General features: G+C 38.1%; 1 protein-coding gene across 16 annotated transcripts in view; it reads right to left on the reverse strand.

Moving 5' to 3' along the window:
* USP54 (ubiquitin specific peptidase 54) overlaps nt 1-18,455 on the reverse strand; it is a 73,400-nt gene extending 54,945 nt beyond the window's left edge. For 3 of the 16 annotated variants that reach the window (XM_089897651.1, XM_089897656.1, XM_022590883.3), the window contains exons 1-2: nt 17,513-18,452; nt 6,862-6,954 (exon numbers count right to left, since the gene is read on the reverse strand). In XM_089897651.1, coding sequence (XP_089753777.1) covers nt 6,862-6,954; nt 17,513-17,659 — 240 coding nt within the window. In that variant the 5' untranslated portion in view covers nt 17,660-18,452. Of the gene's footprint in view, nt 1-6,861; nt 6,955-17,512 lie in introns of those variants that run through there. The other 13 variants (XM_089897655.1, XM_089897654.1, XM_022590880.3 and 10 more) reach the window with 8 other exon arrangements.
* Between the last annotated feature and the right edge of the window lie 5,182 nt (nt 18,456-23,637).

The following is a 23,637-nucleotide window of genomic DNA, read 5'->3' on the forward strand; positions in this document are numbered from 1 at the left end:
GACATGATCCAAAAGGTATTCACATAAGGCCAGCAGTAAATGCATTTTAAGTAAACAACTGCAGAGAGAGCAGGGACACATATCTTTCAGCCAGACTTGAAAGGGCAAATCCTTCATCCAAACATCAGATTAAGGGAAAGTTAGCTAGCTTCTGACTCATCAAGGAACATGTTTGTGTTTCTTTTTGTACTTAATAGTAGGTTCTAGAGATAAGCAATTATACTCTAACATAAAGAATTCTGACTTTATAAAGAATTGGCAAGTTTTGCAGAGTACTTCAAATTCAGGAAGTTTGGAATCTCTTGTTTTAAAAAAAATCTAAGAAATAAGAATTTTACAAATCAAACAGCATTAAAGAATGTAAACAGGTCATGAAGTATCAGCAAAAAGGAATTCTTATTAGCCTCATCAAATATTCCTCCTTTTTAAATAGGAGGCAGAGAAAAATATATATAATTACACCCACAGAGAAAAAAATATATAGAATTACACCCACACTGGGACACCACAAAGTTAACATGTAACTTAACGGCAGGATACCAGATAACTGCTCTGCTGACAGAATCCCAGACTTTGCCTTCTTACGTCAGCAGATCTTTCCCACAATCAACCCCCCTTCCTGCCTCCCTCCTCCCCTCCCCCACATCTCTCCCTTCCCTTACTAAATGAGGCATGAAGGCCTAGATTAGTAGACTTACTAAAAAAAGTATGAGACCAAAAGTCACAATATGAAAATCTCTATTAAACAGGACAAGAGTGAGAGAGAATATAAAAGACAGAAAGAAAAAGAAAAGGAAAAGGCAATACCCTAAACTCCATAACTAAAATACCAAGAAGTACTAAAAGACTATATGAACCCAGAAAAGTTGTGTTTATATTATGGTCCAGGCACTGTGAGGAACACCAAAAGAGAAGAAAAGCTGGGCCACCTTCCCAAAAACCCATTCAGCCATGCTAAACACTGTTAAAATCAATTACGGATGTAGATATAGTATTTTTAAAACTTCATGAAGAAGATAAATTTCTGAAAGGCAGATGTGGTTTGGCTTAAAAGGGATGTGTTATTGTTCTGTTTATTGTTATTATTTTTGTTATTATTTTGGGTGCCAAGGTATGCAGGCAAAGTGAATGACATCTGTCTGCAATGCAATGTCTAAGAGGCAGGCATAGTAAGTATACCATCTGCTATCATAGATGAAATGGAGTGCCTGGGGAAGGAGAGGAAGGGAAAAGGAAGTGTGAAATTAGTTTTTTAAATGTCCATAATCCTGCTTTTCTAAGTGATTTAAGAGACAACTGGGAGCCACTTCAAGATTATAAGAAGGTAGTAACTTCAAAATAGCACTCCAGGGTAGTCTTAGGTTAGAACAAATGAAATAGGAAGATACTAGAGATGGAAAGGCAATTAAGGGTCTGAAAAAAAGAAGTACTCTTTTTACTAAAACGGTGGGCAAAAAGACCTATTACTAGAAATATTATAGACCAGAGAGGAGGCATAAAGAGAAATGATAATTCCTGTGGTGGAATTCAGGCTATTTTCAGTTTTCCTCTTTACACTTTAGTATACTTTCCAGAATGATTGCAGTATTTTTCTATATTTATAATAAAAATCATCATTCAAATAAAGAACAAACATGATGTGTATACACAGCCAAAGAATAATAAATAAATGCCCATGTGCCTGCCACACAATTTAAGAATGGAAAAATTGAGTTTGAGTATCCACAAATGATTATATCCTACCCATTCCACCTTCCAGAGGTAACCATTATCCTGAATTTTGTGAAAATCATTCCTTTTTTCTCTACAATTTTATCATATGTATGTATCCCGGAACAATATGTTATTTATTCTGCCTGTTTTGGATTTGTATATAAATGGAATCATAGTTTAGCAGTCTTCTGTGACTTGCTTTTTTCATTCAATATACAAATCTTCCTTGATTTATGATGGGGTTACATCCCAATAAACCCACTGTAAGTTGAAAACATGCCTAACTTATCTACTGAACATCATAGCCTAGCCTAGCCTAGCCTACCTTAAACTTGCTCAGAACATTTACATTAGCCTACAGTTGGGCAAAATCATCTAATACAAAGACTACTTCATTATAAAGTGTTGAATATCTGATCGAATTTATTGAATACTGTACGGAAAGTTAAAACCAGAACGTTTGTATGGGTACAGAATGGTTATAAGTGTATCGGTTGTTTAACGTCATGATTGTGTGGCTGACTGGGAGCTGAGGCGTGCTACAGCTGCCTAGCATCACAAGAAAGTATCATACCATATATATCACTAGCCCAAGAAAAGATCAAAATGCAAAGTAAGGTTTCTACTGAATGCATATCACTTTCACATCATCATAAAGTCAAAAAATCGTTAAGTCAGACCATCGTAAGTTGATGGCTGTCTGTAATGCTTGTGTGATTAACTCAAAATGATACATGTAGCTGCAGGCTATCCATTTTCACAACTATATAGAAGTGAAATAAATTACTACTCTAGGAATAAACCATAATTTTTTAATCGATTATATTAGAGTTGGAATGGGTTGTTTCATTTTTCTGTAATCACAAAAAAAATACTACCTTAAACATCCCCAAACATATCTTCTGGTATGTATGTACAAGGAAGTTTCTTACAGCGAATATCCAGGAGTAGAATTACTGAGTAGTAGGGTACCTGCTACTTCAATTTTATTTGACAAATGTAATGACAAACTGGTTTCCTAAATAGTGGTATCAATTTATATTCCAACCAAAAATTTATGTAAATTCTCATTCTACCTTGTAGGTAACAATTTTATCTGACTTTTAAATTTCTACTAATCTGAAGGGTATGGTTTAATCTACATTTCTTACATTACTAAAGAGGGTAAGCTTATTTCATATGCTTAAATATCAATTGGGTTTCCCATTCCGAGAAATGCCTGTTTATGTGTTTTGTCCATTTTCCTGTTGACTCATTTTATTATTTACTTATTCTTCATGGGAATTCTTCTCTGGAGTTCTATGTTGGATACCAGTCCTCTGTTGATTATATATATTGCAGATATTTTCTCCCAATTTGTAGCCTTGTATATTTATTGTCTTTATGGAGTCTTCTGATGAACAGAAGTTCTTGAATTTTCTATAGTAAAACGTATCAAGCTTTTTAACTTTGTATTTTTCATGTCTTATTTATTAAATCCTCTCTATCTCTTAGGCCATGATATTCTCTCATAGTTTCTTCTAAAACGAAGTATATTGTCTTTCACATTTTACTCCTTAATTCATCTGAAATTCTTTTGGTATAACATGAAGTAGGGATCTAATTTCCTCTTTGTCTATACAAATAAAGAGTTATCTAAGCACGTTTATTGGAAAGTCTAAGAGTATAATTTTCAAATTAAGTGCACGATAATTAAAAGAATGCAAACAATGCCATCTAAAACAAAGTATGTGCAAATTAGAGCCTAATTATTTAACATTTATTTAGCACTGAGAGATTGAAAAGCACTTTAGGGGAAAAAAAATCAAATTTTTAATCTTCCAATACAGCAAAAGAGGCAGTGAAGGAAAAGAAATCTAATGGATAGATCAGGCAATGATGTGATGAGGAAAGCATCAGAATTTCAACACATCCTCAGCTTATAAAAAGACCCAAAACACAGCCTTTGATCCACTAAGCCCATTTACCTATCCATCATAAGCAACTGCTTCTCTGAAAAACTCCCAAGATACAACCTCAGCCCCTTTAGCTTGAAAAACAACTTCCTTTCTGTAACTGGCTATTTCAGAAGGTGTCCCATAAGGTCTGGTGATTGGTTTCCTTTATCTTTCTGACTTATATAATTATATGGATTTATATTAAAGTAACAATTTGTCCCTGTGGAAAATGAAACATAGCAAGACTATGACAGCCAATTCTCCAGAGTCCCATCTGGGTCAGTGAAGAATATGGCACAGTCCTGACTAATCAAAGGCATGTCAGAGGGTCATGTAATTTCTGTCATCCCTTCTTGTTACAGATAGGAGTTTCCAGTTTCAGGAGATTGTTCTACCAGGGATTTCTCCAGTATTCAGATCTCTCTAGCAAGTAACTTGCCTTGTTTTTTTGGTTTTAATGCCATGAACCAGACTTCCCTTAGACTTGCTGACCAAAGGACCACTATGTTTCTTGTTTATCTAAAGTTAGATACTTAATGCCAATGTACCTTTCAGAAAAATCAAGCCGAATGCTCTTTTGGATGGACTTCTGTCTGAATGGGCATAGTCAGAAATGTTACAACTTGTGAAAAATCTGGTTTTATTAAAATTTCATATTTAAACTCCCCAATTAACCAATAATTTTTTAAAACATCTTTATTGGAGTATAATTGCTTTACAATGTTGTGTTAGTTCCTGCTGTATAACACAGTGAATCAGCTATATATAGACATATATCCCCATATACACTCCATCTTGCGTCTCCCTCCCATCCTCCCTATCCCACCCCTCTAGGTGGTCACAAAGCACCGAGCTGATCTCCCTGTGCTATATAGCTGCTTCCCACTAGCTATCTACTAGCTATCTATTTTACATTTGGTAGTGTATACATGTCCATGCCACTCTCTCACTTCGTCCCAGTTTACCCTTCCCCCTCCCCATGTCCTCAAGTCCATTCTCTACATCTGCATCTTTATTCCTGCCCTGCCCCTAGGTTCTTCAGAACCATGTTTTTTTGTTTTTTTTTTAGATTCCATATATATGTGTGAGCATACAGTATTTGTTTTTCTCTTTCTGACTTACTTCACTCTGTGTGACAGACTCTAGGTCCAAACACCTCACTACAAATAACTCGATTTCGTTTCTTTTTTTCTTTTTTTTTTTTTTGCGGTACGCGGGCCTCTCACTGTTGTGGCCTCTCCCGTTACGGAGCACAGGCTCCAACACGCAGGCTTAGTGGCCATGGCTCACTGGCCTAGCCGCTCCGCGGCATGTGGGATCTTCCCGGACCGGGGCACGAACCTGTGTCCCCTGCATCGGCAGGCGGACTCTCAACCACTGTGCCACCAGGGAAGCCCAATTTCGTTTCTTTTTATGGCTGAGTAATATTCCATTGTATATATGTGCCACATCTTCTTTATCCATTCATCTGTTGATGGACACTTAGGTTGCTTCCATGTCCTGGCTACTGTAAATAGAGCTGCAATGAACATTGTGGTACATGACTCTTTTTTAATTATTAACCGATAATTTATATTCTACATTTTGCTAAAAGTTATAATGGTTCCAAACAAAGGGTGGAAAAAAAATGATATTTGTGACCCTAGTGGCAAAAAGTTCAGAAGACTCAGTTATCTCTTTCCAGAAATATCTGCCTACCATGGACTGAAACTTCAAACTGATGTTGGTCAAAAAACTGTTTTGAGTCAGTTGTTGCAAATTTAACTGCGAAATTCTCCTGGATTTTTTGGTCACAATTCCTGCTCTCAGGTATAAAAGCAACTAAATTAATAATGATCACAACCAAGCATCCCTGTGACAAACCAAGAATTCAGACTTTATCAGACTGAAAAATGACTCTAGAAGCTTACTCAGAACTTAGGCATACTCATCCAACCATAAATAACCCATTGTATATCAGGACCAAGAAAACAGCAAGGATAAGTGTTTGAAAAGTAATAGAGAATGGGCCCTTCCACATCCTAGTTCTTTCTCTTTAGCAACTTACCTAAAGAGAACTCTCTCGCATTAGGGCATTTTATTTGTCTCTAAATGAATCCTCAGTTTCATTTTATTCAGAAATGAAAAACTTGGAGTCAGATAATGGGGTACACAACTGATATAAAGAACCTATTGATTATTACATGTGATAATAGGAAATATTAGGGAATGGGAAAATGGGAAAATTTTAGTGCTGGATTTTCTTTTTGTTGTTGTTGTTTGTTTTTGGTGGTATGCGGGCCTCTCACTGCTGTGGCCTCTCCCGTTGCGGAGCACAGGCTCCGGACGCGTAGGCTCAGTGGCCATGGCTCACGGGCACAGCCGCTCCGCAGCATGTGGGATCCTCCCGGACCAGGGCACGAACCCGTGTCCCCTGCATCGACAGGCGGACTGTCAACCACTGCGCCACCAGGGAAGCCCTGGATTTTCTTTTTTTAATAAATTTTTTTCTTTTTATTTTTGGCTGTGTTGGGTCTTCGTTGCTGCACGCAGGCTTTCTCTAGTTATGGCGAGCGGAGGCTACTGTTCATTGTGGTGCGCAGGCTTCTCATTGCGGTGGCTTCTCTTGTTGCGGAGCACAGGATCTAGGAGCACAGGCTTCAGTAGTTGTGGCACACGGGCTCAGTAGTTGTGGCTCGGGGGCTCTAGAGCGCAGTCTCAGTAGTTGTGGCACACGGATTTAGTCACTCTGTGGCATGTAGGATCTTCCCAGACCAGGGTTCGAACTCATGTCTCCTGCACTGGCAGGCAGATTCTCAACCACTGTGCCTCCAGGGAAGTTCCCTGGCTTTTCTTAATAGAAAGAGTTTGTTGCTAAATTTAGCTTTAATAGACAATAGTTAATTCCATGAGAAACAGTTGGTTGTTTATTCTTTCAAAACGAAAATTTAGTGTTAGCTTTTCGGATAAATACTCAAAGTCTAAGCAAGTTTGAATAGTATCCAATCACATTAAATAGAGTTGTGTGGGCAAAAGGTTCAGAGAAACAGAATACCTAAACCAAGTAGTAGTTCTTTGAAACAAGCAAAACTAATCATACTTATCCTTTGTACTAAACCACATGCAAATAATGCAGTAACAAATTCTTTAGCATCAACCTGAATAACCAAACCACCTTAATATTGATCATTAACCTAATGACAGTGAGAAGAAACAAATTTGAAGTATTTACCTTGAGAGCACAAAAGATGCAGGAATCTCCCATGCATTTGTGAGTTGTAAGCTGCCTAAAGCTACGTCTGAAGATGTCCAAGTGCCATAAAACCTGATGAAAAGGGAAAATACTTCATTACTCTACAAAAAACCCCCATTTAATTTCAAATTCAAGAATTCAAGCAAACATAGGTAGACAATAGACATTGTTACTCCCAAGAGAAAAGTTCATTCTAGTGTATTAAAAAAAATGTCAAAAACGGTGAGGTATCCAACCAGAGGGATAGGTGACCATATTCTGGAAAAGACACTAATTCGAACATAAAGTAGGTCACACAGAGAAAATATGATACTAGATACATCAAATGTGATCCTAAAGAGGGAAGTTATGGGTTAAAAACTGCGGAATAAGGATTTATTTCAATGGTCCACACAGGAAAACCATGAATATTTTAAAACTTATTTAGAAGCCTGAATGGTAGTGTGGAATTTTGTCTTTGTTAGATTTCTCAATTTTTGGACCTTTCTGAGAGAGGTGTGACCTCCTTAAGTCAACAGAATAAAAAAAATAATGGTGGTATCAACAGTAATAAATCGGTTCATAGCGGGCAGAGTCAAGATGGCATACTAAGAGGACGCGGAATTCGAGTCTCCTTACAACTAGGGTAGCTACCAGGCACTGGTGGGGGACCACGGACACCTAAGGGGACAGGAGGAACCCCCAGCAACCAGGTAGGACGTGGGGCATTGGGGGGAGTGAAGGGGGAAGAGAAGTGGAGAAGGGAGGGGACTGGCATCCCTGAGGGGCGGCTGGGGGAAGGGATCCCATGCCTGAAGGGGAAAACTGGGTGAGCATTGGGAGGGCAGAGGATCAACAGGGACCGTGGCCAGGTTTCTCCTACCCACTTGGGCCCCCGGGAGCCTGCTGAGATGCCAGGCCTGATCCTCTGCCCACTGAGGCCCCCTACAGCCGCACGGGCCTGCGGGAGTGGGAGGGAGGGAAGGGGGAGCAAAAGTAAAGGCTGGACCTCTGGGACTGGCAACCCTGAGTGGTGGCTGAGGGAGGGGAGGAGTTGGTACACCCAGCAGGGCCCACCCATGGTTAGGGGTCCATCAGCAGCAGAGGGGACCCTGGGGGAGACAATGGGGGAGGGGCACAAAGGAACGGAAGGGAACAGGGCCAGCACCTTCTCTGTCCACTTATGCACCAGGGGGTCTATTGGGCTCCCGGGCCTAATCCTCTGCCCTCAGAGCCTCCCTCCTGCCGTGCAGAACCCAAGCCCCGTCCCCATACCCCCACCAAAGGCCCCACCTCTACACTCAGAGACACTGTCCAACACGCTAGGCCTAAACTCCACCCATACACCCTCACTAAGGGCCCTACCTCCAAACTCTAGAACTCCACACTTCAGAGGCCCTCCTTTCCACGTGCAGCCTCTCTCCTTCCCGTGCAGGTCCTAAGCAGAGGCCCCGCCCCATGTTCAAACACTGCCCCATCGAGGCCCCACCCCCAAGGCCTTTTACGGCTGCGTGGGTTCTGGCGCCTAGGCCCTGCCCCACACCCAAATGTCACTCCCCCACTCACCTATATCCTGCCCCACCCTAAACTCCACCCCTGCCTAAGTTCCACCACCACCTAAACTCCACCCCCATAGCCAAGGCTTTTCTTTTTTTTCTTTCTTTCTTTTTTCCTCTTTTAGATTGGGGTTCTGTTTCACCTTGTTGATTCATTGTTGTTGATTCTTCTATATTTTTATTTTTCCTAATAAATCTTTTACTTTTTCTAATTTTATTATATTCTTTATACTTTGTTATTATTCTCTCCTTTTGGCTTGTTCACCCCACCCCTTTTTTTCCTTCTTTTTTCTGTTGTGGTTTTATTTTACCTTGTTGCAGTTGTTTAAATTATAGTTTTATTTTTCCTAATATTTTTTATCTTTCTAATTTAATTTTGTTTTTTACACTTTGATATTCTACTGCTCCTTTCTTTCTTTCCTTCCTTTTCTTTTTCTTTTTTTTACCACACCACGAAGCTTGCAGGATCTTGGTTCCCAGGCCGGTGACAGGTCAGGCCCGACTTCCTGTGATGGGAGCTCCGAGTCCAAACCGCTGGACTAACAGAGAACCTCAGACCCCAGTGAATATTAATCAGAGTGAGGCCTCCTGGAGGTCCTAATCACAGCACCAAGACCCAGCTCTAATCCAACTGCCTGCAAACTCCAGTGCTGGATGTCTCAGGCCAAACAACCAGTAAGACAGGAACACAGCACCACCATCAAAAAAAAAATCAAAGGACAAAAATATATGTTACAAACAATGGAGCAAGGTAAAAACTTACAAGACCAAATAAATGAAGACGAAATAGGCAACCTACCTGAAAAAGGATTCAGAGTAATGATAGTAAAGATAATCCAAAATCTTGGAAACAGAATGAAGAAAATACAAGAAACATTTAACAAGGATCTAGAAGAACTAAAGAGCAAACAGTGATGAAAAACACAATTACTGAAATTGAATTACTCTAGAAGGAATCAATAGCAGAATAATTGAGGCAGAAGTACGGATAAGTGACCTGGAAGATAAAATGGTGAAAATAACTGCCAGGGAGCAGAATAAAGAAACAAGAATGAAAAGAATTGAGGACAGTCTCAGACATCTCTGGGACAACATTAAATGCACCAACATTTGAATTATAGGGGTCCCAGAAGAAGAAGAGAAAAAGAAAGGGTCTGAGAAAATACTTGAAAAGATTATAGTTGAAAACTTCCCTAAAACGGGAAAGGAAATAGTCAATCAAGTCCAGGAAGCACAAAGAGTACCATATAGAATAAACCCAAAGAGAAACACGCAGAGACACATATTAATCAAACTGTCAAAAATTATATACAAAGAAAAAATATTAAAAGCAGCAAGGGAAAAACAACAAATAACATACAAGAGAATCCCCATAAGTTTAACATCTGATCTTTTAGCAGAAACTCTGCAAGCCAGAAGGGAGTGGCAGGACACGTTTAAACTGATGAAAGGGAAAAACCTACAACCAATATTATTCTACCCAGCAAGGATCTCATTCAGATTTGATGGAGAAACTAAAACCTTTACAGATAAGCAAAAGTAAGAGAATTCAGCACCACCAAACCAGCGTTACAACAAATGCTAAAGGAACTTCTCTAGGCAGGAAACACAAGAGAAGGAAAAGGCCTACAAAAACAAACACAAAACAGTTAAGAAAATGGTAATAGGAACATACATATTGATAATTACCTTAAATGTAAATGGATTAAATGCCGAAACCAAAAGACATAGAAGGGCTGAATGGATACAAAAACAAGACCCGTATATATGCTGTCTACAAGAGACCCACTTCAGACCTAGGGACACATACAGACTGAAAGTGAGGGGATGGAAAAAGATAATCCATGCAAATGGAAATCAAAAGAAAGCTAGAGTAGCAATTCTCAAAATAGACTTCAAAATAAAGACTTACAAGAGACAAAGAAGGACACTACATAATGATCAAGGGATCAATCCAAGAAGAAAATATAACAATTGTAAATATTTATGCACCCAACATAGCAGCACCTCAATACAAAAGGCAAATGCTAACAGCCATAAAAGGGGAAATCGACAGTAACACAATAATACTAGGGGACCTTAACACCCCACTTTCACCAATGGACAGATGATCCAAAATGAAAATAAATAAGGAAACACAAGCTTTAAATGACACATTAAACAAGATGAACTTAGTTGATATTTATAGGACATTCCATCCAAAAACAACAGAATACACTTTCTTCTCAAGTGCTCATGGAACATTCTCCAGGATAGACCATATTTTGGGTCACAAATCAAGCCTAGATAAATTTAAGAAAATTGAAATTGTATCAAGTATCTTTTTCAACCACAACGCTACAAGACTAGATATCAATTACAGGAAAAAAACTAAAAAATACAAACACATGGAGGCTAAACAATATGCTACTAAATAACCAAGAGATCATTGAAGAAATCAAAGAGGAAATCAAAAAATACCTAGAAACAAATGATAATGAAAACACGACAACCCAAAAGCTATGGGATGCAGCAAAAGCAGTTCTAAAGGGGAAGTTTATAGCAATACAATCCTACCTCAAGAAAAAAGAAAAATCTCAAATAAACAACCTAAGCTTATACCTAAAGCAATTAGAGAAAGAGGAACAAATAAACCCCAAAGTTAGCAGAAGGAAAGAAATCATAAAGATCAGATCAGAAATAAATGAAAAAGAAATGAAGGAAGCAATAGTAAAGATCAATAAAACTAAAAGCTGGTTCTTTGAGAAGATAAACAAAATTAATAAACCATTAGCCAGACTCATCAAGAAAAAAAGGGAGAAGACTCAAACCAACAGAATTAGAAATGAAAAAGGAGAAGCAACAACTGACACTGCAGAAATACAAAGGATCGTGAGAGATTACTACAAACAACTATATGACAATAAAATGGACAACCCAGAAGAAATGGACAAATTCTTAGAAAAGCATAACCTTCTGAGACTGACCCAGGAAGAAATAGAAAATATAAACAGACCTATCACAAGCGCTGAAATTGAAACGGTAATTAAAAATCGTCCAACAAAAACCCACGTCCAGATGGCTTCACAGGCGAATTCTATCAAACATTTAGAGAAGAGCTAACACCTATCCTTCTCAAACTCTTCCAAAATATAGCAGAGGGAGGAACATTCCCAAACTCATTCTACGAGGCCACCATCACCCTGATACCAAAACCGGACAAAGACGTCACTGAAAACGAAAACTACAGGCCAGTATCTCTGATGAACATAGATGCAAAAAGCCTCAACAAAATACTAACAAACAGAATCCAACAGCACATTAAAAGGATCATACACCATGATCAAGTGGGGTTTATCCCAGGAATGCAAGGATTCTTCAATATATGCAAATCAATCAATGTGATACACCATATTAACAAATTGAAGGAGAAAAACCATATGATCATCTCTGTAGATGCAGAAAAAGCTTTTGACAAAATTCAACACCCATTTATGATAAAAACTCTCCAGAAAGTAGGCATAGAGGGAAACTAACTCAACATAATAAAGGCCGTATATGACAAACCCACAATGAACATCGTTCTCAATGGTGAAAAACTAAAACCATTTCTTCTAAGATCAGGAACAAGACAAGGTTGCCCACTCTCACCGGTATTATTCAACATAGTTTTGGAAGTTTTAGCCACAGCAATTAGAGAAGAAAAAGAAATAAAAGGAATCCAAATGGGAAAAGAAGAAGTAAGCTGTCACTGTTTGCAGATGACATGATACTATACATAAAGAATCCTAAAGATGCTACCAGAAAACTATTAGAGCTAATCAATGAATTTGGTAGAGTAGCAGGATACAAAATTAATGCACTGAAGTCACTTGCATTCCTATACACTAATGATGAAAAATCTGAAAGAGAAATTAAGGAAACACTCCCATTTACCATTGCAACAAAAAGAATAAAATACCTAGGAATAAACCTACCTAAGGAGGCAAAAGACCTGTATGCAGAAAACTATAAGACACTGATGAAAGAAATTAAAGACGATACAAACAGATGGAGAGATATACCATGTTCTTGGATTGGAAGAATCAACATAGTTAAAATGACTATACTACCCAAAGCAATCTACAGATTCAATGCAATCCCTATCAAACTACCAATGGTATTTTCCACAGAACTAGAACAAAAAATTGCACAATTTGTATGGAAACACAAAAGACCCTGAATAGACAAAGCAATCTGGAGAAAGAAAAACGGAGTTGGAGGAATCAGGCTTCTGAACTTCAGACTATACTACAAAGCTACAGTAATCAAGACAGTATGGTACTGGCACAGAAACAGAAATATAGATCAGTGGAACAGGATAGAAAGCCCAGAGATAAACCCATGCACATATGGTCACCTTATCTTTGATAAAGGAGGCAAGAATATACAATGGAGAAAAGACAGCCTCTTCAATAAGTGGTGCTGGGAAAACTGGACAGCTACATGTAAAAGAATGAAATTAGAACACTCCCTTACACCGAACACAAAAATAAACTCAAAATGGATTAAAGACCTAAATGTAAGGCCAGACACTATCAAACTCTTAGAGGAAAACATAGGCAGAACACTCTATGACATAAATCACAGCAAGATCCTTTTTGACTCACCTCCTAGAGAAACGGAAATAGAAACAAAAATAAACAAATGGGACCTAATGAAACTTAAAAGCTTTTGCACAGCAAAGGAAACCATAAAAAAGAAGAAAAGACAACCCTCAGAATGGGGGAAAATATTTGCAAATGAAGCAACCGACAAAGGATTAATCTCCAAAATATACAAGCAGCTCATGCAGCTCAATATCAAAAAAACAAACAACCCAATCCAAAAATGGGCAGAAGACCTAAATAGACATTTCTCCAAATAAGATATACAGATTGCCAACAAACACATGAAAAGATGCTCAACATCACTAATCATTAGAGAAATGCAAATCAAAACTACAATGAGGTATCACCTCACACGAGTCAGAATGGCCATCATCAAAATATTTGCAAACAATAAATGCTGGAGGGGGTGAGGAGAAAAGGGAACCCTCTTGCACTGTTGGTGGGAACGTAAATTGATACAGCCACTATGGAGAACGCTATGAAAGTTCCTTAAAAACCTAAAAATAGAACTACCATATGACTCAGCAATCCCACTACTGGGCATATACCCTGAAAACCATAATTTAAAAAGAGTCATGTACCACAATGTTCAGTGCACCACTATTTACAATAGCCAGGATATGGAAGTAACCTAAGTGTCCATCGACAGATGAATGGATAAAGAAGATGTGTCACATATATACAATGGAATATTACTCAGCCATGAAAAGAAACGAAATTGAGTTATTTGTAGAGAGGTGGATGGACCTAGAGTCTGTCATACAGAGTGAAATAAGTCAGAAAGAGAAAAACAAATACTGTATGCTAACACATATATATGGAATCTATAAAAAAAAAATTGGTTCCGACGAACCTAGGGGCAGGACAGGAATAAAGACACAGACATAGAGAATGGACTTGAGGACACATGGACGGGGAAGGGTAAGCCGGGATGAAGTGAGAGAGTAACATTGACATATATAGACTACCAAATGTAAAATAGATAGCTAGTGGGAAGCAGCTGGGAGATTAGCTTGGTGCTTTGCGACCACCTAGAGGGGCGGGATAAGGAGGGTGGGAGGCAGACGCAAGAGGGAGGGGATATGGGGATATACGTATGCATATAACTGATTCACTTTGTTATACAGCAGAAACTAACACACATTGTAAAGCAATTATACTCCAATAAAGATGTTAAAAAAAAAATCTGTTCATAGTTTGTAACCTTGATACAATGTGATGCGAACAACACTTTACTTCTATGGTATTCCTCTCAAAAACCCATAACGCCAATCTAATCATGAGAAGCATATCAGACAAACTGCAATAGTGGGACATCCTACAAATTACTTGACTAGTACCCTTCAAAATTGTCAAAATCATCAAAAACAAGGAAATTGTGTGAAACTGTCACAGCCAAGAGGAGCCTAAGGAGACAGGACAAGTAAATGTAAATGTAGTATCCTGGATGGGATCCTGGAATACAAAAAGCCACTTCATAAAAAAACTCACGAAATTTCAGTAAACTATGAGTTCAGTTGAAAAAGAAATGGTGTAATATATAGCATAAATGCCTTAGGAAGCTCCTCTTATCTGAAAAACATTTAAATAGCACCATATATGAAAAGGCACTACTTTTGGAGCACCAGATTATAGCACACCTCCGAGGCTTCTTCATACTTTGGTGTCTATAGATATATATTTCCAAAAGTTCTTTGAAACACGTTACATTCCCAAATAAGCAACGCCTTTTTATAATAAATGTAATAGGTTCAATACATCTGTGGTGAACACAGCTTTCATACCAAAAGTTAGAATATTAGCTCATTGAAACAATTACTTTCAGCTTGTAACATGATTATAACAGGCACTCCAAAACTATCAATGTCTTCCAAGTATAAATATAAAAATAGGTATGTGTGTGTAAGTTATATGTTCTATATGGCACTGGAAATTAGAACAGAAATTTGTAAATATTATTGCTTAGACTGACAATAAAAATAGAACATATAGAGAAAAACAGAATTATAAAAACAGGACTATGGCCTGATAGGAGGTAAACACACACACATCTATATCAACACCTTTTTTTACCTTCCTCTAAATTACAAAAGTATTATTAGTTTATGCAAAGTGACTCAAAAAGCTAATACGTGGGGGGAAAAAAGCCTAACCAAACACCCACCCCCACCCCCACCCCCGCTGCAACTGCATACAATTTGTGGTAGTAATTAGTGAAGGTACTTAAACTCTTTCTATAGTTTGACAGCATAGAATTTTTGACTCTTGACAGCATAGAATTTTTTAATGTTTTCAAATAAAAATTTGAAAACAGAGTATGGAAGTTTTATTACATAAATAATCTTGACAATGAAATTTTGTCATTTGCAACATGGATGGACTTGGAGGTTATTATGCTAAGTGAAATAAATCAGACAGAGAAAGACAAATACTGTATGATATCACTTATATGTGGAATCTAAACAATAAAATAAACTAGTGAATACAACAAAAAAGAAACAGACTCACAGATATAGAGAACAAACTAGTGGCTACCAGTGAGGAGAGGGAAGGTGGGGGGCAAGATAGGGGTAGGAGATTAAGAGGTACAAATTATTCTGTATAAAATAAGTAAGCTACAAGGATATACCATACAACACAGGGAATACAGTCAATATTTTATAATAACTATAAATGGAGTATAACCTTTAAAAATTGTGAATCGCTATGTTGTACACCTGTAACCTATATAATATTGTACATCAACTTTACCTCAATTTTTTTTAAAAGACATTTTTAATACTACTGAGAAGACTAAACCTGGACTGGGTATTAGATAACATTAATAATTTTAGCTAAACTTTTTAGGTGTGATAAAGTCTTTAAGATTATGGTTTTTTTCATGTCCTTATGTACTAGAGAAATACACTGAAGTATTTAAAGATCACATAATGCTCGGGAGTAGCTTAAAGTAATTCAGCAAAAAAAGGGGGCCAGTGAATGAACTAAGACTGGTAAATATTAATCATTGTTGAGCCTGGTTGATGTGTACATGAAGATTCATAATACAAAATAAATAAGTAAATAAATAAATAAGCTTGACAAGATCCTTGTACTACAAATGAGGAAATTAAAAAAATACTATTACCTGTACAAGGTCACAAGGCTAGTCTAAAGAAAGGCTAAAACTAGAACCCAGGTCTCCTAAGTCCAGTGCTTTTTATATCAAATATGTTGTCTTGTCTTTTTTTTGGGGGGGGGGTATAATTGCTTTACAATGGTGTGTTAGTTTCTGCTTTATAACAAAGTGAATCAGTTATACATATACATATGTTCCCAATTGTCTTGTCTTTTATTCTCTCATAACAACTTATTTTCTCATACATCTGAAGTGTAAAGCTAATATTTTACCCAAGCATAATTATCTTGGGTGGCAAATTTCATTTACTTTTACTGTGAAGAGGAGAAAAAAGGGGAAAGCAATCACTTGAAAGTTAGACCAAGGGGGATGAACCGAACACGCTATGGCCCTGATTGGGCAGGGCAGGCAGACAGACAGGAAGCTTTGGGACTCTGAGACAGCTAAAGTGACAAGCAAGACAAAAAGGGAAAATTTAGAGTAGATAATCACCTTAGAGGAATTTATTTTCTACCAGCTCTGTGCAAGCATATCTGACCAGACACTGCAGGAGAGCTCAGAGGAAGGAGATGAAGAAGTGGACAAAGACTGGACCCCGATCAGAACGTGTGCTAAGAGCCTGAATATTATGAGACAAGAATAACATACCTGATTCATTTAAATTAAGTTCAAAAACAGGCAAAACTAATCTATGGTTGGTGGTTACCCTTCAGTAGTGTTCACCCTTGGGGAGTGGTTAGTGACTGGAAGAGAGCGCAAGGGAGTCTTCTGGAAGCTGGAAATCAGCTCTTTGTTAATCTGGGTGCTGTTTACATGATTGTGATCAGTTTTGAAAGCTGAACTGTATAATTATGATACATGCATTTTCCTGTATGTATATTATACATCAATAAAAAGTAAAAAAATATTAAAAAAAGAATAACATACCTGAGAATCTTTCACTTGTGGAAAGAATTTTGCTTTCTATACTAGAGGAAAGCAACTAGGGTGATGAGACACCTTTGTCTCAAATGGAAAAAAAGGAAACAGTAGAGACTGTTCAGGAAAAAAGTCAATAAACAAGTAGTAAGATCATCTAGTCCATGTACCTCCCTTTAGACAGCTAAGCAGTAGTAGTTACAGTTATTATTTCTACTATCATTATTACTCTCCTCTTTTACAAATGAGGTAATTGAGACTCAAAGAGATAAAGTGACTTGCCTACGATCACAGAGATTAACTTAAAAAATGATGTTAGGCTGCTGACCTCAAACAGAGACTATCAAGTATTAGATTTAAAAGAGTAATCAGAAATACAGCATCAGCAAGTGAAAGTCAAAGTTCACCAAAAAGAAAGAAATTACCCTTACCTGCAAGGCACTGTTGAGGAAGCAGCTGTTTTGTCCTGGCTCATTGCTGAGGCCTTTGCTGGGGGCTATGGAGGTTGAGCTTCGAGGAGCAAACATCCCTTGGACACTACCACGGCCCCCTGAAAAATAATTTCTCTTCCAAGACATTATTGATCACATTTAGCCTGAAAACACAGAGGAAGTTTTGTATCTTTTGGGGAGGGAGTTTCTGTCTGCTGAAGTCCTTAATATAAAGAGAATCCAGAATTTAACAAATTTATGTTGAAAGATTTTAAATTTACAACATTTCAAACATCATATATGCAGCTCAAGAAACTCAGGTATCCTTAGATCCACATGACAGAGCTGTCCTCTACTTGCTCCAAGCAATGCCCAAAATGTAACATGGCACAGGATTAATTCAAACAGAGAAATCCTTCCTTCGATTTTTCTTGAACTGCCTCCATAAAACCCTGGTGAAGTGGCTGTACTCCTCAACTCCAACAGAATCCAGGATCAGGGTAGGATGTGTTCTTTAGGCTTGTTTATAATGCTTCTTGTGGATTGAAGAATTTTCCAACTGGAAGGAGAGGCAGACAGATAAGCAAGAATCCAACGCAACCCTCCTCGCCTTCTATTGCCTCGTCCCATCATCCTCTGAAGTAAAAACCCAAGTTCTAAGCAACTGACATAGATTCCACAAAGCTAAGAAGCTTGTTTGAAATAAATGGAGTTTCTGTTGTTGTTGTTCTGCTGCTGTTTTTTAATATGCCCCAAACATTTTCTAGTATTCCATCCAGAACTTCAGAAAGTCTCTTCTCTTTTCCTCTGTGACTAGACTAGCCAGCTGTGCCAGAGAGCTTTAAAGAAAGAAAAAAAAAAAAAACAATCAAAAGCTTGCGTCATTTAATGACTCTACTAGCTTTGTGCGCTTCTGCCAAGATCAGCGTTGCCTCACCTCTCACTAAAACTTGAAACCGAGACAAACAATGCTCACCACCCCACCCCCGCAAAGAAATCCTAACAACAACAAAAAGGAGAAACACTCAAACCAAAGAGGTGGGAAGAAAAAGGTGTGCGCAGCTTTACTCTCATAGGAGCCTCCTCCCAAATTTTCTAGGAGGAGAAGAAAGTTGACCTGGACAAAACTAAGAACTGAATGCAAACTTTCCAAAATCAGGCTAAGAAAAAAGTTACCAAGTAAACACACACCAAACTAGAAATTGAAACAGTTTGTTTTGGATGTTGTGAGTACAGAAATTTTTCAAGGTATTTTAAATGCTCATGGCTATAAAAGCCTATTTAAAGGTGGGAGGGTCATGTTATCAGTCTGGGCTGTGAGTAAAGATGTCCCATCCCAGAGAAACCCTCATGGTGAGTAAACCATATGTCCTTAACATCCAGTCCAAAAGAACTAAATCTTCTGACCTGTTTGTTTGTATGTTACATTTTTTGCCAGCGGATCAGAGAGATAATTTGGGTTACAAATCACTTAATCCCCAGATTATATCCAAGGTATTCACAATCAGAGGCCATCCATCGACCAACATTAATTTTCAACTAATTAAAATGCCAGTGAGGCAACAAGGGAAAATTTCCTTGGAAGGAAATGCTTCTAATATTCACCTTTAAGTTTTCCTGTAAGGCTGCCAGGTCCACAGAAGGAAAAAATTAAGAATGTTAAATATTAAATTTGGTTTCTAACAGTTTCCCAAGCTTCTCCCTTCCTTCCCACCATCATATGGATGACCTAAAAAAGCAAAAATGCTATAACATCTTAATCATTCTTGGTTCACCTAGCACTATCCATAGTGTGTTCAGTGGAAAAGCTGAGGCACAGGAACATTAAACGGTTGCACAGACTGTTCTTTCCCTTCTCTAAATTCCCAGACTATTTATAATCTACAGGTCACAGTTAAAGTATTAGATTATACATTATAGTGTCATATTATTCTGTATTTGTTTTTATTAATCTCTATTTGTTTTATATGGTGTCAGTCATGTATCCTGACTATGACTGTATGAAATGAAATACTAACTAGTGTCAGACATGTGCTAAACAATACCTATATTCTTTATTTTATCTTCATAACAGCTCTATCATGTAGGTATTAATAGTTCCATTTCACAGAAGAGTAAAGGGAGGCTTAAAGACATTAACTTGCCCAAATCAAAGCTGGTAAGTGTCAGAGCTAGAATTGTTTGACTACTTACTGTGACTTAATTATATATTTTATTATACTATTCCAAAAGCTCCTAACACAGTGCTAGTCTAGTCATAAGCAGGCACTCAATAAACACTGCCTGATGATTAGCATATAGCACCAGGCAGGACCCCATGTCTCCTACACAGACTACATGACCCTCAACCCTCTACACACACCCCATACACACCCCACTCGAGGCCACTAAGCAACTTCCAACAAGCCATGCAGCATTCCTTCAGCTCAACTGCTGCAAAAGAATGACAAATACCAACCCTCCACTTTGCTCAAAGCCAAAAGGACTTGGCAGGCAGGTGGGGTTTCCAGTATCCACATTAGGAGCTCACTGAAACTCAGCCTGCCCTATGATACACACCCCTGAGTTCAGGGAGCAAAGGGAAAAAAGGCAGTAGCAGAAAAAAAGATTCTCAGGCTCTGAATGGCAGCATTATGTAGGGTAAGGCAAAAAGCTCTCACACTTGAGCTAGGTGTGTCAGAAACCAGAGGTGAGAGCCAAAAAGAACAAAGCCAAGAGTGGTAATAACAAACGGTCCAAGAAATACTGATGACAAAATATTTCACTTAAATTACAGGTCTAGCACCAAACAATATAATCCATCTACTAAAGATACATGAGAAAATAAAGAGTTCTACCGACATGGCTCTAACAACCTATTTTTAAAAAGAAAAAGAACTTCCTAGGCAATACCAGAGTATTTTAGGGGTAAAAGAGCATAATGTCTGCAACCTACTCTGAAATGGTTCAGGAAAAAAAAAAAAAAGAAATTTGTGTGTATGCATGTATACTTATGTATATATGGAGAGAGAAGGAGAGAGAAAATAGTAAAGCAAATATAGCAAAATGTTAACAATAAATAAATCTGGCTCAAGGGTATATGAAAATTCTTTGTTCCATTTCTTGCAACTTGTTTGTAAGTTTTAAATTATTTTTTAAGTTGAAAAGGAATTGATATCTGCAAATAATAAAAGAATTTAAAATTATGTAAGAATTAGCTTGTACTGTATGAAGTATTAGTAACTCAATGCAAAATCATGACTAAAATCATTAAGCTGGTAGATAATAACCATGCCAGATGATATTGGCAATCCCAAACGAAAATAAAAGAAAGAAAAAGTAAAATACAAAAATGTACAGATATGAGGACAAATTAAAAGGAAATAAAGCTTGAATCCTATTTCTATGACAAGGAGAGGTCGAAACACAGTGTAAGTTCAAGCTGTTGTCAGGAGTAAGTGATGTAGAGTAATTGTGATATTATTAAGAGGACTAGGACTAGACCTGGAGTTGGAAAAACATGGGTTCAAATTCTACATTTTTACTACTTTATGTAATCCCAAATAACTTAGGTGTCCTGAACTTTGTTTTCTGGGTCTATGGAACGGTGGCACAATACGTATTTCACACAGTGACTGAGATTTAACGTGATAGGTATGTGAAAGCAAGTTTTCAAAACAAAGAATTAATAATGAGTTCACTGAATGAGTGAATTGCTGAGCCTAAAAACTGAAAAGTAAATTTCTGTTTGGGGACCTCAGGATACTAGAAAGTTGTAAGCCAGCAGGAATAAGTCTTCTAATTATATAAAAAGAACAATAGGCCTCACATAGAACAAGGTACATGTCAGTATGATTTAGCTATGTGCTTGAAGAAACATTTGAATTTTACAATTATTTAAAAAATACAAAGTTTAAAAAAATAAAATAAAAAGTTTAACATAAAAAGGTAAACAACTGAGTCTATTACAAGGAATAGGGTAACATTTTAGAAGGTCTACAAACACTGACCATGTTCAACTGATCAATGATTCAAATGGAAAAGCCATGAAGAGTATCTCAGTTTCTAAGGAAGGAACAGTAGCCCCATCACTAGTGATTAAAGTCAAAAGTAACCCAAACAATAGGAAGTCAAACTGTACAACACTGAGATATCCCAACAGTTTCCAGAAAATTTGCCCACATTTCTGGTTCTGTTATTCTATATAGCAGTTTACTTATAATTTACTGAAGAATCTATACTTGCACTGATAAATCAGCAGGCAATTACCTCAATTCCTTGGTACACTCCACATGTCAATAATTACAAACTATATCCATAGTATCTTCTCATTTATTATGAGGATATCAATGTCTGGCATATAGTAACTGCTATATAAATTATTGTTATTGTTATTATTACCATTCAAACATTCCCTTCTCATGAGCTCTTTTCCCTTTAAAGATAACCACATAGATATCCTATATTCTTTAAAAACCCAGTAACAGCAAAGACCACCTTGAACTTATTAAATCCTTATGCCTACTGTCCTAAATTTTTTTCAACCTTTCACTGCTAAAAGTCTCTGTAAAATAATTTACAACTGCTGCTTCTCCTTGCTCATAAATAATGTCTTCAGAACATGGTACTGTTCCTTTATTCCACCATCACAATTTTACTTCATGGAACATTTGCCTTCTAAAGAAATCTAATTTCAAAACCCACTGGCTTTTTCCATATGCCTCATTCTTCTTAACTTTTCTGCAGCACCTAACACTGGTTGCCTGATGTAACACAATCGTGAATTCATAAGAAAATAAAAGAATGACAAAAATAAGAGAATGACAAACACTGGTTCTCCTACTGCTCTGACAGTCCATTTTCTCTCTCTTTTGTTGCTTTCTTAAAAGTAAGCATTCCGGGACTTTCCTGGTGGTGCAGTGGTTAAGAATCTGCCTGCCAATGCAGGGGACACGGGTTCAAGCCCTGGTCCGGGAACAGCCTACATGCCGCGGAGCAACTAAGCCCATGAGCCACAACTACTGAGCCAACGTGCTACAACTACTGAAGCCTGCGTGCCTAGAGCCCTTGCTCTGTGACGAGAGAAGCCACTGCAATGAGAAGGCCATGCACTGCAACGCCACAACTAGAGAAAGCCTGCGTGCACCAACAAAACCCAACACAGCCAAAAAAAAAAAAAAACCTAAACATTCCCTAGAGTTAAAATTAGACCTTCTTGCTCTTGCCTAGAGTACTTCCCATGAGTGTTCTCATCCCCTTTTCCATCAGAACTTCAACCATAACTTCTGGTTTGATAAATCACAAATCTTATGAACTCTGAAACCAAATTACCAACTATGTGCACACTGTCCCACTTTCAAAACAAGTTTAACATGTCCAAATCTGAAGTCACCGCCTTCCCCCCCAAAATAGTCCCTCCTCTTTATCCCCCATTTTTAAAAATTTATTTATTTATTTATTCATTTATTTATTTATTTTACTAATGGCATTGAGGCAGGAGATAGATGGGCCCCAGGCTGGGCAGCTGGAGTTGTCCCCTGTGGACAGACACTCCAAAATAGCAGGCACGAGAGAAGAGCTGAGCACTGCCCAGATAAAGATAGAGACAACATATTTCTCTTTCTTGAGGTCAAGAAGACCTTCCTGACTATACATGCACAGAAAGGCTCTTTGGAGGTCAAAAGGGAGGGGGCATCACTTCATAGCAAGAGATGTCAACCTACCTATAGGTCGCTTCACTAGAATCCATCTTGGCTAAGAGATGTGTGCGCACACATGGGAGGACCCTGATATATACCAAATACGGACTCAAAACCAGGCAAAGCGGGCTTCCCTGGTGGCGCAGTGGTTGAGAGTCCGCCTGCCGATGCAGGGGACACGGGTTCGTGCCCCAGTCCAGGAAGATCCCACATGCCGCAGAGCGGCTGGGCCCGTGAGCCATGGCCACTGAGCCTGCGCGTCCAGAGCCTGTGCTCCGCAACGGGAGAGGCCACAACAGTGAGAGGCCCGCGTACCGCAAAAAAAAAAAAAAAAAAAAGAAAATACACAGGACTTCCCTGGTGGCACAGTGGTTGAGAATCCGCCTGCCAATGTGGGGGACACAGGTTCGTGCCCTGATCCAGGAAGATCCCACATGCCATGGAGCA

Source organism: Delphinapterus leucas, chromosome 16, assembly GCF_059928025.1.
Source record: "Delphinapterus leucas isolate spDelLeu-1000000601 "Yukka" chromosome 16, BTC_Dleu_Yukka2, whole genome shotgun sequence".
Classification (NCBI taxonomy): Eukaryota; Metazoa; Chordata; class Mammalia; order Artiodactyla; family Monodontidae; genus Delphinapterus; species Delphinapterus leucas.